A 15,237-nucleotide genomic window follows, 5' to 3' on the forward strand; every position below is an offset into this window, starting at 1 on the left:
ACACCAAAAGCGTTAATAAACGATAAAACCCTGTTGAGTAAAATACGCGATTGTATCAATGAATTCAAGCGTGATGGCGCATCTCACAGTTGGTCAACATTTCGAATTGATGGCATTGTTGATGCTACCATGAACGACAACCGCGCAGCAATGATAATATCACAACTTGACGGTAAAAGGTATTTCTTCAGAGTAAAATTCATTGTCCGGGTGGAATCAGGCGATTGGATCATGCGTGATAAATTTGAACCAGTTCTCAGCGACAAGAAAACAGTCACTGTCAGCCGCGACTCCAAGCCCGGGTTGTTAACCGGAATTGACAAACCATACTATGAACGAGCGTATCCTGAAACAGCAGTTGTTTATGGAATATACCGGTTAAATAAGAAACCTGATATCGGAAAACTGAAACCGATGAAACAGTCAACTGGGATAAATTGTGTAGCAGAACGAATAATAGAGCATTTTACAAATGCATGTCGAGGAAACAAATTGACTGATTTACGATGTAGCAAAATCAACCAGTGGGAACTAACCGTAAAAGAGCGTGGAGCAACCATCAGCGACATAGCGAGATTAGAAACATCGCTGAGATTTCCAATAACCGTTACAACGATAACCGGTGAAGTATTATACGAATCGAAGTATAAATCGAAGGGAGCCCCAATCAAAATTATTGATCATAACGAACACGCATGGACGCCCGTGATCACAATATTTCCACGGGATAGAACAGTAAAGTATATACCCGAAGAATTCCTGGGAGAACAATTCTCCAAGGACGGTTTTCTCGCGGAGAGGAAACTATTTGATGCTATTGCCTACTTGTGTAAAAACGACCCTGTATCAATGTGGTTACTTCGCAGCGCTGAAAACGATGCGGATACCTTTGATCAGTTTGTAAGACCAAACGGTGAATTATATCGCACTGAAGCATTTCACAACAGGATGAAAAAAACCGCCATAGAATTTGAGGAGCATGATGAACAACTGCTAACAAATTGTTTTACGATTCCATCGGTTGTAGCTCATGTTGCAGCAAGGAAAAATGCGTGGAGACCAACGCGCAGGGAATTTCTACCGGATGTACAATCCAGTTGTTTGGAATACTATCACGGTGGACTATGGAACACTGAATACAACCGCGACGCTATGATCTCGGTTGATATGGTTGCCTGTTATCCAGCGAGTTTTCTCGGGTATGGATCCGCCGCTGAGTACTTTAGACGATTTGGACACCCCAGTCATGAAATGACTCGTGTTGCTATTAATGGACCACTGCCTGATTTTGATTTAACCGGATTCGCTCGCATAGTATCATTTGAATTCGCGGCAGGACTCCATCGCTGTTGCTATATTTGGATCGGTAGACACATGGCTGAAAAGAGATGGCTGCCAATAGCGCTGCTACGGTATATGATTGATTGTAGCATGCTAGTTTCGTTGATTGTCAGTGACGCGATTATATCATACCGGGCACAGACTGAAGTCTGGTTACCAGAACCGGAGCGTCTAGATAGCATAATTGACGAGTCCAGAAAAAACATTGATGCCGACGAGGAATATATCATCGAATGGTCCAGGAGGATATTTAACCAACGAAACCGCGAGGCAAAAGATCTCGGTAGAAGAATAATTGGTAAGTTCACACAAGGTGGAAAAAACCACGACTACAAACGATATTGCTCACGGCTGATTATAGATGACGCAGAATATGATTTCGTAATCAAGGACACAGTGGCAAAAAATAGATACGTGAACTGCAAAACAGCTTTCTTGTCCAATGGAACGAGGTTGGGTACAGTTGTTACCTACAGCGATGGAGACAGCCCGGCGTATCCACATTTGAGGGCGTCTATGCTGGGATATTCCGCTATCAATTTATTCTCGATGATAAATAGATTCCCCGATACCGCGGTTAGAGTAGCCGTTGATTCGTTTTATGTTGACGTAGCGTATAAGGGAAACGTAGCCGAGTTTACTAGTCCGGACGAGAGTTGGGGTACATGGAGAATTAAAAATGAAATACGACGCGATTATTCCCCGTCAGCAGATGTCACCGTTGAGAACAACTACTTACGCGGTGATAAATTGTCAGAATGGTCTAATGCACCATCGTGTTCTGATCCAATTTGTAGACACAAGACGGTTTATTTAAGCGGCTGTGGCGGGTCAGGAAAGACGACTCGGGCAATTGAATTATTTCGAACGCGGGCAAGTATAATCGTGCTTACACTGACTCATAGACTAGCGCGAGAGATAAAACAACGAAATGTTGACGCCGTTACTTATCACAGCTTCTTTCGATACAGCGGCGGTGAGTGGACTCCTGATCGAATGGGTGAAAAATTTATTCCCGACATTATCATCTGGGATGAGATATGTACTGTTTCGTTAGATACTTTACAAATGTTTCTTGAGTGGTTGCTGCGCGCGAATACAGCGGTAATCATGTGTGGGGACCATGGCCAACCACCACCATTTGTCGGCGAGGGTCCACATGATTGGTTAAGGGGTTTTGTGGACTATTATGAAGAAACCGATACTGATTACCGAGCACTTGATGAACAACTGCGCGAGGTTAAGAAATTAATCAGATTACAGCCGGATAGAATTCAATGTGAAATAATTCGCGAGGTGATTCCGGAAACGCCGTTAAATGAATTCTGGGAAACATGGAGACCAAACGATTTGATTGTAGCGAGTAGAAAGATAGTCAGAGACACACTTCAGCGGAAGTTGTTTACGTTGCATAAGGAAAAGTTTCCAACGCGTCCAGTGCCGTTATGTTATAGACCCGCGGACACACGGCGGCAGAACATTGAAGTTGAAATTCCAGGCCGGAAAGAAAAACAAATTCTCGTGCTGAATGATATCGTGCTCGTTGATATCAGCGTTGTCGAGGACGCGCTACGTGCTGATAAATCCCCGTGGACGCTAGGATACGCAACAACAATACATTCCTCGCAGGGACTAACCATCACGGACACAATTGTTTGGATAGTTGATAATCGCATCGAATGGTCGAATCTAGCCTATCTTGCAGTGTCCAGAGTACGAAGGATAAATCAGCTTCGAAGAATTGTTATTGACGAAGCCACCGACGAAGCCGGCGACAAAGTCACCATCGATGCAAGCGTCATTGATAGAAAACTCTCGGGTTACCGCCAACAGGATAAAAAAAAACAGCGGCGTTTTGATATTGATGCCGAATTAATAATCTCGCTACGACAACAACAGAATAATCACTGCGCGAGTTGCAATTGTATAATGAGTTGGCGTTATTCGGATAAAGACACTCGCCAATTTACCGTGGATAGGATCGATAACAGTCTCGGTCATGTCAAAAACAATGTGAGGTTGACCTGTCTTGAGTGCAATAGACGCAACGCCGCTAGTTAAGACCACGTGGGGGCAATTGAGTATCGTTAGGTATCACTTGTAGTTGCTCGCGTGTAAATCCGCGCTGAGGAGCAGTTGAATCCAGTCTATAGATCGGTGGTCTACCAGTTGATCGTGTTATCGTTGATATGTTATGTGTGGTAACACTCCAAATAGGATCGGTAGCCCTTTTTTTACCGCCTTCAAGCTCTCCTGGTTCATATAGATATCTAACAGTGACATCGCCAAGAATCGGCTTAGAAACGCTATTTATTTTTAATTTTCCGGGTATATACTCGTATTTAATCGCGTCGCTGGGCTTCATGTTGATTACTCGGGTAATCTCGTTATTTAACGCTGCAATTACACCTGGCAACCTTTTAACCCATTCACGAGATCGTTTTTCTTGGATGAATTCCTTCGCGTATTGATATCCAAATAACCGTTCAGCGAGAGTCCGATTGAATCGTTCAACAATTGCCTGATCACGATGTAGCGCAGTATGACCTCGTCGTATCGCGACGCTATGATGTTTCAGCGTTGATAAAACAGCGCCGCGAAATTCACTACCAGGATCAACTTGTAATAGATTTGGCCAGCGCAGAGGACCTCTTCGATAAATCCGCTCAAACGCATCGGCTACTTCAGTTGCTGACTTTGTTTTCAACGGTTCCGCTTGTTTGTATCGACTCGCAACATCAACTACGGTTAGCGCGTATTTGTAACCGTTGTCATGCGGTAGAAATAGTATATCAGCCTGATGAACTTCATTAGGTACGCTGACATCAAAGCGCGAGAAGTTGATTTGTTTAGGCGGTGGTAGATAGATTTGCCATATAGCCTGTTTGGATAACCAATTAGCCGCAGTGGTCTTTGTTACCTTTGCAGCGCTTGCAAGCTTACCAATTGCGGCCTTCCCCTTCCAGTATCCTCTCGGAGAATGATAGATGGAATCCATCGTTTTTCTTGGATGATTGTTATTAATTACCAGCGCCAATCATTAATTTACCTTTCATAGCCGATTTTACCAACCATGAGGCCAATTTTTCTTTGACGGATTTATCAGGAATAGCATTTAGCGCGTGAATTAATTTTACATCCGCGATATGACGCTGTTGCAGATCGCTACTTTTGTAAGCAACATCATGAGCATGACACGCCTTATCGATAGCGTTTATTGGATACTCACCGGGTTTGGGCTGATTTTGATCATCGAGTCTAATATCTAATCGTGTTCCGGGGCCACAGTAGTTATATCCTGGGAGGTGTTTTTCTCCTGGATACTTTGCCCACGGTGTTCCGGGGAGTTTTGCCAATTTGGCTGCGATGTCACCTCCTCGCTTTTTTTTAAAACATCTCCGGGTCTAATAGAAATAAATCTAAATTTCTTTGTACCGCATTGTACACACTTACCAGTAAGCGCCGATCTGTTATTTCTTGTCGTAACGGTTGTCATATCATTTGTGCCAGTACGCACTCTACACTTCACACAATATAGATCCATAATTTATGTATAGAGATATGAATATAATTGATTTTTCGGCGACTAAAACAAGAGAACCAGTTAAGCATGTTGCAGCGTTACCAAACTCGATCCGGATGATTATCATCGGACCATCTGGATCCGGCAAGATGCAATTGTTACTCAATTTAATAATGAGATGGATGAAGTGGGATAAGTTGTATTTGGTTGCTCCTAGCGTAGATGATCAACGATGCTACGAGGTGTTGAAAGATTTCAACGAGAATGCATCAGCGATCGCTAAAAAGAATGTTATTGAGTTTATTACGGATATCAATGATGCACCGGGTATTGATGATATTGATGGCGACGTTAACAATCTAGTCGTGTACGATGATGTTATGTTAGACAATCAAAAGAACCCAGCTAGGATATTTTCCAGAGGCAGGCATAAAAACACTGACGTGATATATGTCACTCAACGATACACTCAGATTCCAAAAGTAATCAGAGATAACTGCAATATTCTTGCTGTATTCAACGGCGTTGATACACACACGCTACGAAATATTTGGCAGACATGGTGCGGCGGTGACATGGACTTTAATGTTTTTCGAAACTTTTTTAGTCATGCTCAGTCGACCCCACATGGATTCATAACGATAAATTTACATGATCCTCGGACACGATATCGTATCGGACTTGACCAAATATTCGGTTAGTTGTAAATAATTTTCATTGTAAATAACCACTTAGCAGCAGAGGGGGCGATGACATCGACGCGGTCGTCGATGTGCTTACCGGACGCTGACGACGCTGGGGATCGGCGCGCAGAAGGTGTTAATTAAACCAAATGACGACGCGACGATCCCCCAACGACGTCGTCGTTTTTTTTTTTACCAGGCGCTGACGACACTAGATCGTTGAGTGCAGAAAGTAATAATTAAGCAAAATAACGATTGGACAAAATGTCCGATTCGCCCCCTCTGCTGCTACCTGATCTTATCAACTTTTTGAATTAACTTCCTCTTCCATCAGAATCCAGTCTTCCAGAATGAAAGAAAATAATCTTTTCTGTCTACGGACAATATAGAATATAGAAATAGTGTCTGTGGGATGCAAATCTTCCAAGATACTCATAATTACCTCCACTAGACAATGAGGCTATGTGGCAGCCACTGTACTGGATGTTCTTAACTTATTGCTGGACATGGGAAACATTCAACAGCTTTCACTAGAAATATCACCCTTCCATTGGCAAAGTTGGTTTTGTTTTATTTCATTATCTTTGCTTGAAGTATTGGTAAATTTTGGTTTTCAGCAGTAATTTTGCATATTATTCCGTTGTTGTGAATCTTGTCAGTCACCATGCCTTTATTTTCACATTTTCACTGTATACTTTTCTTAATGACATTTACATAGAGTGCTAATAACATTTATTACAGTGTATACTTTCCTTAATGACATTTACATAGAGTGCTAATAACATTTATTACAGTGTATACTTTCCTTAATGACATTTACATAGAGTGCTAATAACATTTATTACAGTGTATTTCTTTCCATAATGACATTTACATAGAGTGCTAATAACATTTATTACAGTGTATTTTTTTCCTTAATGACATTTACATAGAGTACTAATAACATTTATTATAGTGTATACTTTCTTTAAATTTTTATGTTAATTTGAATGCAGTTTACATTTATTCATTGCATTACTTAGTCGTTTGTTGTTAAGGTGAGTTATGCTTCAGGTGTCCGCATATGATCAATTACAGCTCATTATCTGATTTCTTCTCTTTGAGGTGATGAAAAAGTTTAAATTTTGCTGTTGCATAGTATAAAAATGGAGACTTTAGTCATTGTTTTAGTTTTCAACTTTTCGCTAAATACCTGATTTCATGTCTGGGTGTACTCTATATATTTCATCTGATACAGGCAGTAACTGCACAAGTTGATTTGAAGGGGCTTGGTCTGTTTTTACAGAAACAAATGGAAAATAAATAATGTAAAAAGCAGGCATGGATTGAGTTGTCTGTCACGTTGTGACAACTGAAGCAGGAAGGACAGGATATTGTGCATTTGAATGTATTGCCATATTTTCATTCACTGCTTTAGTCTCGGAAAAGGAGAATGATCCAGAAGACCATGGCTTGCTTTAGGGAGTTTTCTTTCTTGCCCATTTTCTTACCTCTCAGTGGCTGATATGGACTGATGAGAAGACTTGTCCCTGTTTTTTTTGGCATCTCATTGGGTACAAGTCCTTCTGTATACTGGAGCAGGGATGGTGTACAAAATGTTTCAGTTCATCTGGTTTTCAGCTGACCTCAGAGGATGTTAACACTAACCACACCAGCCATCTATTTATGCCTGCTATTGTATTGGCTCCCAGCCATCCAACCAGCTGACTGTCCATTATTATGTTATTTTTATCAGAGGACAGTTGTAACAGAGTCTGCCTGCAAACTGGCCATTTGTTCTGGCATTTGTGGCTGGTTCCCACATTCAGCTCATCAGTCCATCTACATCGCCATCCACCTGGTCCTGCCAGCATCCTTGACAGTCCAAGCTCTGCTGGTTGCCTGACCATCAGTCAGTTCAGGCAATTTGGTTCTCAGTTTATTGCTTGCCATATGGGCATGTACCAAAGTATTAATTTTAATTTGCTCTATCGTTCCTTCGTCACTGTATGATTTACAAGGCTGTGGTAAGCTTATCAGTCAAGGACACTCATCCCCACCAGTGTGTGTAGTAATAACCTGGATTAACTTATGAACCCAGATCCAGCTATAAAGAGGACCGAGTTTAGCATTAAAACTGACTGAAGACATCTAAAGGATATTGTCTCTGGTTGAATGCCTGCTACTGCCACTTAAGAGTCAGGTGTACCAGGTCAGGACCATTGTGGACATGGATGATAAGAACAGTCATCCCTCCTTCCATCTACTCACAAATTCGTAATATCTCATTGTCCAAAGCTGTCTTCTCATAGAGCCAAATTATTGCATCATCCAACTGCTGGTACAGAATGCACTTTGATAACTATCATAAATAAATTCTGAGCTTGGACAAAGATATAGAGGGGTAAATATATCTGTTTTTCTTTTCTATAAAATATACCGTCATGTGTTTCAATCAGAAATGAAGCTGGTTATGTAGCAAGCATCATAATGCTCTGCTTTGTCTAAAGAGGGATGTCTTCACTAAAAGTTACAACTTGATGAATGCCTACTTTCATATCCCAATTCTTTGATCGGTACACAAATTCCTACAGCTCCTGTTCTATTTAACATGGTATCAGTTTATAGCAATCCTCTTTGGAATCAGTCTCAGTCATTTCACCATGACAAGTGACTGCACCATCACCATTCAGGTGAACAAAAGCAACTGTGGCACACATGGACAACATCTCACAGAAACACTTGTTAAGTTCTGAACAGGAAACTCTTTCCTCTCTTTTAACTTGGCTTTCTTGTGAACAGGGTGAAATGCCCCCTTTCCAGTATTTCATTTCTCTTGGTATGGAATTTCTGACTCATCTCAAGTTAGGTCACCCTCACATCAAGCACATTGCATAGATTGTCTTGCATTGACATGAATTTAAACCTTATATTTACATGCATAAATATTCATCATTCATCATTCACTTCTCTGCAAGCCTATTGTAAACCTTTACTAAGTTTGCTCTTTTAAATTACACTTAACAATTGACAAGATCAGATTTGGGTTGTGTAAAAGGTGTAAATAGTCCAAATATAATCACTCCAGTTGCATAACCTGTGTTGGATGTCTCTCAGACAGATACATTGTAAGAACTTTGCTCATTGGCTGAAGGATTGATGGGTAATGGTGTTTGCACACAGTTGTCATGGGCTAGGAAGAGAATCAGGAAGTATTCTTCAAAGGATATGGTTACTGCCAGTTGTTCCACAAATGCTGACTCAGGAGCAAACTTTCTAATTGTTACAGTAACATGATGCCATGAAATTGCAAATGAAGAAAAGAGCCAGGTATTCTTTGCCATAAAGGCCCACAAATGACAGCAGCATCTTTGCTGTTCAACTTTGCCACTGGCTGAGTGGTCTAAAGCGCTCACCGTTCCGGATCACTGCCATCTCACCTCTGTCTGCGTGGGTTCGAGTCCAAGTCTCGGCTAGCGTGGGTACATGGGAAAGCCTGCCAGTAGCTTCTCGAGGGTCGGTTGTTCTTCCCTGGGTTTTCCAGGGTTCTTCCTCCACCAGTTATACTGGCCACCATGTATAGCCTATCTTGTGCTGAAAAATGGCGTTAAACCCTAAACCAACAACAACAACAACAACAACAACTTTGCCACCACTCTTCCAGTCATGCATGCACTGAACAGATTGTAAGGCCAATACTGATACAGTATTGTGGCCCACATGGACCACCCATCACTACACATACACCCTGGTACTGGCAGTGTTAAAATCAGTCTTGCATTTTTTTAAATAGCTGTCTTCATTGGCCCTTTCTTCCCAAAGCCATTGTCAGGATCCCATCAAGTAATATTTGAAACATGCCGAGTCATTCAGAAGAGGGCCAGTTCACTTGTTCTTACCTCTCAAAGTACATTCTATATTTTTGCTCCATGTGAATTTCTTGCATAGGTCAGTTGATGAGGTTAGGGCAGTCATTACAAGCTTAAAGGGCATTGCCTAAGTGCTAGTAGGCAGGTAATTTACCAAGGTCCCTGGTGGTCCAGTGGTCTTAGATACTTGCCTTTATAGATCACAGACATCTCACCTCCATCTGCATCGGTTAGAATCTTGGGCTGAGCCAATATGGACATGTGAGAAAGTTTGTCAGTAGCTTCCTGTAGCTCAGTGGCTTTTCACAGGCTCTTTTTCACCAAATATACTGGCTGCCATGTTTAGCCTATCGTGCTGAAAAATGGCATTAAACCCATACCAACCAACCAAGTAATTTATCTTCCTAAATTTTCCTATATATGTGAAGGGTGTCCAGAAGTAATGTTCCTTTCACTTTTGACATTAAGAATCAAACTATACATCTTTTCTGTATACGCCATCAAATTTTCAGGACTGAATGCTCTCAGTTCTGTTTTTATTATCATTGTTTTGCCATAAAGGATGCACGTGCAAAATGTGGTCATTCTTACCAAATGAGATAGCTGAGTTGCAAACATGTAACTAACATAACTAAATGTTTATGTACACTGATTTCTGATGGCAGTATATGTACACAAGCAAAAAGAAAAACAAACACTTGAACTGCAACCAGTGTTTTTTATTTGCATGCATGACTTGAATTTGACCATAGTTTACCTAAGCTAATTTCGAGTGGTAATGAACATGGCAGGTGCATTAGTATACAGTAGAGGTTATAATCTTCCAGACAGGGTATTCAGGGGAAAGTGATAATTTTGATTTGTACACAAATTATATGGTCAGCAAGAAATGTAATGTTTGAAAAGTTGCACAAATGATGAACTTTTGCTGGAGTTGCAGGAGTTAAATGCTTTATTTCATAACTGCCTTTCTGTTGATCTACACTGCTCCTATGTCTCAGCTGATTTACATACAGTAGGAGATCACAGTTAAACCATCTCTGGGGAAAGAGGATCTCTCTCCACTTCTTATCCATATTCCTAACATTATAATCAAGAAATATGTTTGAAGAAGAAACCAGTTTTACAAGTAAAATATATTTCTTCAATTATTCCTACCTAATAATTATAATAAGATCGACACTAAGTTCCATTAGTAACATTGCTGGTAGAGTGTGCACTTCAGCTCCATTGATGATTGATGAATGGCAGGATTTGGCACCTATCTTTCTGTCTAAGAGGAGACCACTCCTGTCTGACTTCCTTCTCCAGAAACAAATAGTTGAGCATTTCTGTTGCTAGAACAAGACAGAAGGATTAGTTAACATCCTTTTTGCATGTACTGAATATTCCAAAATAATTGGAAAAGGATTATTTAAGAAACTCTTTTGGCTCCAAATTTTTTGTTATTGAAACTCTTTAAGTTCAAAACATTTTGTAAGCAAGCAAAATAGTTACGGATTCTTTTCAGTAGTCTGAACTATATAATAATGCCTCATAAAGTATGTATTAAATATTTCATTTGGGGCGTAGTGGGGGGGGGATTAATATATCTCAAAAGATTCATTGTATGTCCTGGGTTGCCAGATGTGGATTTTTTTTGCAGCCCTGATATTTTAGCTTTATTCATGCTCAGTACATTTCAGCATATTTATGGCAGAAAATGTTTGCTGTTTGCATAAATATTGCATAAACTATACATCTAGGAAAGTGAAATGAATTATGACAAATTACCTTGCAAAAGTTATATTTTGTAACATTTGCTGCTTTGGTGATTTACTTGTCATAGGTTTATGATTTATTGTTGTTGTTGTTGTTGTGGGGTTTAACGCCATTTTTCAGCACGCGATAGGCTATGCATGGTGGCCAGTATTAATGGTGGAGGAAGAACCCGGGAAAACCCCGAGAAGAACCACCGACCCACGAGAAGCTACTGGCAAACTTTCTCACATACCCACATTGGCCGAATCCTAGACTCGAACCCACACAGACAGTGGTGAGATGGCACTGGTCCGTAACAGAGTGCTTTAGACCACTCGGCCACTTTGGGCCCCTATGATTTATTGATTTAGTTACCGAACCTAACATATTCTATGTACTTGGCCAAATATGTTACTTGAAAACTCCACAAATAAGCTTCAAAACATCAAAACACATCAATGGAAATGGCATCCCTCATATGGAAGAAGTCACAGAAATAAGGTGGCATTGTGGTCATCACATATAGGACCTGATCCATGCATACCTCCCAAAGAATGCATCTTGACCATAGTGCATACATTGGTAATGTCTGCTGACGTATTAGTGTTGAAAGTAGCAACTTCAGTGATATGAGACATGTTTTTTATTTGAACTCACTTAACAAGCTTCATGAAGATGTACCTCAAGAGGATATCTTGGACTTTTTAAAGGACCCTTTATTTGGAGGATTTTTTATTTTTACCTATGTTTTATGTAACTTTGAAATAATTTTATCATCTTTACCTTTATGTTTTACCCTGTAGTTAATACAGTTTCCTTTTTTTGAAGTGTTTATCTTCAGTTTTCTGCAGTATTTTTTTACCATAACATATTTAAAACTTTTAACTGGCACTATTTAGCCAATTGTATGAAGACCTACTGCTATAAATGCATACATTGACACTGTGTTCACTGTTGATGTCTCTCATTCACACATGTATGTCTGTCCACACATTAGATTAAAGTAAGTGTTAAATCATATAAACATCTGTTTATTTACAAACTAGATTTAAGTAAATATTTTAGATGTCTCTTATTCACATACATGCATGTCTGTTCATTCACATTATTAAGGTAAGTGTTAATTTTTTTTGTAACATGATATTTACTTTGAAATGGTATTAACAGCTGCCTCACTAGGCGCTCAGCATTAAGAGGTTAGTGTTAGGACTGTTCGGCCTGGTGTCGGGATAATGTGACTGGGTGGAACATCATGGTACATGTCTGTGGCATGATGCCCTAGTTCTAGACATCACTAAAAACTGCTACACTGCATACATCGTAGTGATATGACTGAAAAATTGTTAAAGCTACGTTAAAAATCCTAATCACACCCACACATATTTACTTTGAATTGTTATGACTCTATGGTCTTAAACATAAAAGAATGCAAACCAACAAGTTTTGTAAAGTTCAACAAATAATTATTTCCCTAGAATATAAAGTGAAAATTAAAAAGAACTTACAGTATTGTGAATTAAATAGATTTAAAAGTTCTATTACAAGTCCAAAAGTACATAGTACTGAATGAATTCCAATTTTGAATATGCTGATATGCCATTAGTCTCAAATGTGCTAATGCACCAACAGTCTTAATGTATCACAATGGTATAATCAGAATGTTCTTGAATGAATTGACACTAATCCCAACATAGTTATTTAGTCTGAAAATATTGAGCACTTTGTAATTCCAGTGAATAATTTAAATTAATAAATCCTCAAATTAGAAACTGAACACATTTAAAAGACCAATTCCACTTTGAATGTTAAAGTAAGAATAAGTTATTTTTAAGTAAACAATAATTAATATAGAATCCATAACAAAGCCCGGATGAGGGCCATCTTTCCATCAAATTCATAACTTCTAGAACATTCTTAATTTCTAACAGAAATTTACCCTAGACCTTAAACTCCACATTTATAAACCTGTTTACCTCCAATTAATAATGATCATAATATATAATCTAAAATCATTGAGAAATATTAGTTATATATTATGTTATTTACAAAATAAGAAGATGTTAGTCTGGTAGTCCCTAAACTCAATTACTGACCAAGGTTAATAGCACAATATAAATACACGTAACATATAAGCATAGAGAGAATCCAGCACGCAGTGCAAGTTAAATTTACGTAACACAAGCTAAATAAAAGGCACATTTGAGAAAAAGAGTGTCTTGTATGATACATACATCCCGAACTCTTATTTTCTTCTCCATATTTCTCATAATTTACATATTGCATTTATTTTGGTGCCATGTATATTTTTAACCAGATAGAGCTACTGCCTTTGTGCTGTTAGGCTATAATATCACATACATTTTATGTAGTGTAGGCTTTGTGTTTCTGACTGAACTATATTCAAATTTTACACCAAGGATTAACATTAGATTGAATTGATTGAATTTGATCCTCATTTTTTAGCATGCTGGTACATTTGAATTTATGATTTTAGATCACTTGTCGACAGTGATGATCTTTGATTTTTCATTGACAGGTGTAGAGGATGGTCAGTCAGTAAGAGTGCCAGTAAATGAAGAAGAATTATTCATCACATTTAGGGTATGTATTTCCTTTTTATTCCCACATTTTTTAAAGCAAAGGTTGGGATTAGCAGTCTTTTTTCCAGGACACATAATTGTGCAAATCCCAACAAAATTGAACAAATCCCCTCCCCTCCAAATGAGTGGGTGCTGACAACATTGTACAGTTGATTTAGTATGAATTTAACAAAACCTATAATTTTCATCAATATCATCACAGTTGAATCTAATCAATGTAAGCAATGGACTTAAAGCTCCATTACCACAATCAAGCACTTGCTTTGTGACTTTTGCAATTGAGCAAAGAATTGCTTTCATTGTCGAGAGTAAAATGCATTTTACCAGTTGCACCTTTATAATGGCGGATATGCATTTTTTGTATTCATTGGTAATGCATTTGATGCTACATGCAGTTCTAACGCATGTCATATTGTGCCATTGTGCCATTGTCACTGTCTCTGTGCTTAAAACAAAGAGGAACAACTGCCAGTTTGAGTGACAATTCTTGTTAAAATTGATATTGTGCATGAATGTTTGCAGAAACTAGACAGTCTTCGGCAAGAAGATTAATACATGCGGATTCCTTGCAATGTGCCATGTACTTTAGTCACAGCCTTATGCAAGACATTTGGAAAATAAGGAAAGCAGAAGGAAAAACTTAACCTGAAATTATATGGCAGCTATTCTGGTTATGACATATTATACTGGCTTTGAGAATTCATTGACACTTGATTAGGAGCAAAATGCTCATCTGTTCATTTGTTGTTGTTGGGTTTAACGCCATTTTTCAGCACACGATAGGTTTTACATGGCGGCTAGTATTAATGGTGGAGGAAGAACCCGGGAAAACCCTGGAAAGAACCACTGACCCACGAGAAGCTACTGGCAAGCTTTCTCACATACCCACATTGGCTGAATCCGAGACTCGAACCCACACAGACAGAGGTGAGATGGCAGTGATCTGTAACAGAGATCACTTTAGACCACTCTGCCACTGGTGGCCCCCTGTTCATTTGTAGAGGTGTGTCTAATGTTATAAAACTTGCACATCATTCAAGATGAAGATTTTAGCCATTGAGATTTTGTTTGCCAATTGGCCTTTAGATGTGCACCATGTCATCAGAATTTTGATCCATCCTCTAGGGGCTGAAAATGCTGTTAATAAACTATTTCCTTTTCAAATACATTACCTGATCATAACACTTTGGGAGTGCTACCACTACATTGTAAATACAGCCCTCCCAGCTCAGATGTATAGCTATGGGAGCTAAATGTTGTTTAGCACATATATGGTAGTCAGACAGATCTCCATTCGATACCGGGATTAGTGCCAAATCCCACATATATCTCAGTTATTACTTCCTCTCGTGTCTAGTAGCATGCTCTCTCCAGTAAATACCTTGCAAAACATCTTAAAGAATTTTGAAAGATATTCCACACCATAATCAGTATTAGCTTTAACGTCCAAGAAGGGAATGTCTTATCCAGTATGTCTACCTGACACCAGAACACTCATGGAT

The 15,237-nt window shown here is 39.2% G+C and overlaps 1 protein-coding gene across 2 annotated transcripts in view; it reads left to right on the forward strand.

Annotated features, from left to right (window-relative positions):
* Nucleotides 1-15,237, forward strand: part of LOC149796972 (dnaJ homolog l(2)tid, mitochondrial-like) — a 69,772-nt gene that overhangs the window by 30,570 nt on the left and 23,965 nt on the right. For both annotated transcript variants that reach the window (XM_089961659.1, XM_089961658.1), the window contains exon 8: nucleotides 13,672-13,736. In XM_089961659.1, coding sequence (XP_089817785.1) covers nucleotides 13,672-13,736 — 65 coding nt within the window. The remainder of the gene's footprint in view (nucleotides 1-13,671; nucleotides 13,737-15,237) is intronic.

The sequence above is a fragment of the Sinohyriopsis cumingii genome, chromosome 6 (assembly GCF_028554795.1).
Source record: "Sinohyriopsis cumingii isolate HCF-2022 chromosome 6, ASM2855479v2, whole genome shotgun sequence".
Taxonomy (NCBI): Eukaryota; Metazoa; Mollusca; class Bivalvia; order Unionida; family Unionidae; genus Sinohyriopsis; species Sinohyriopsis cumingii.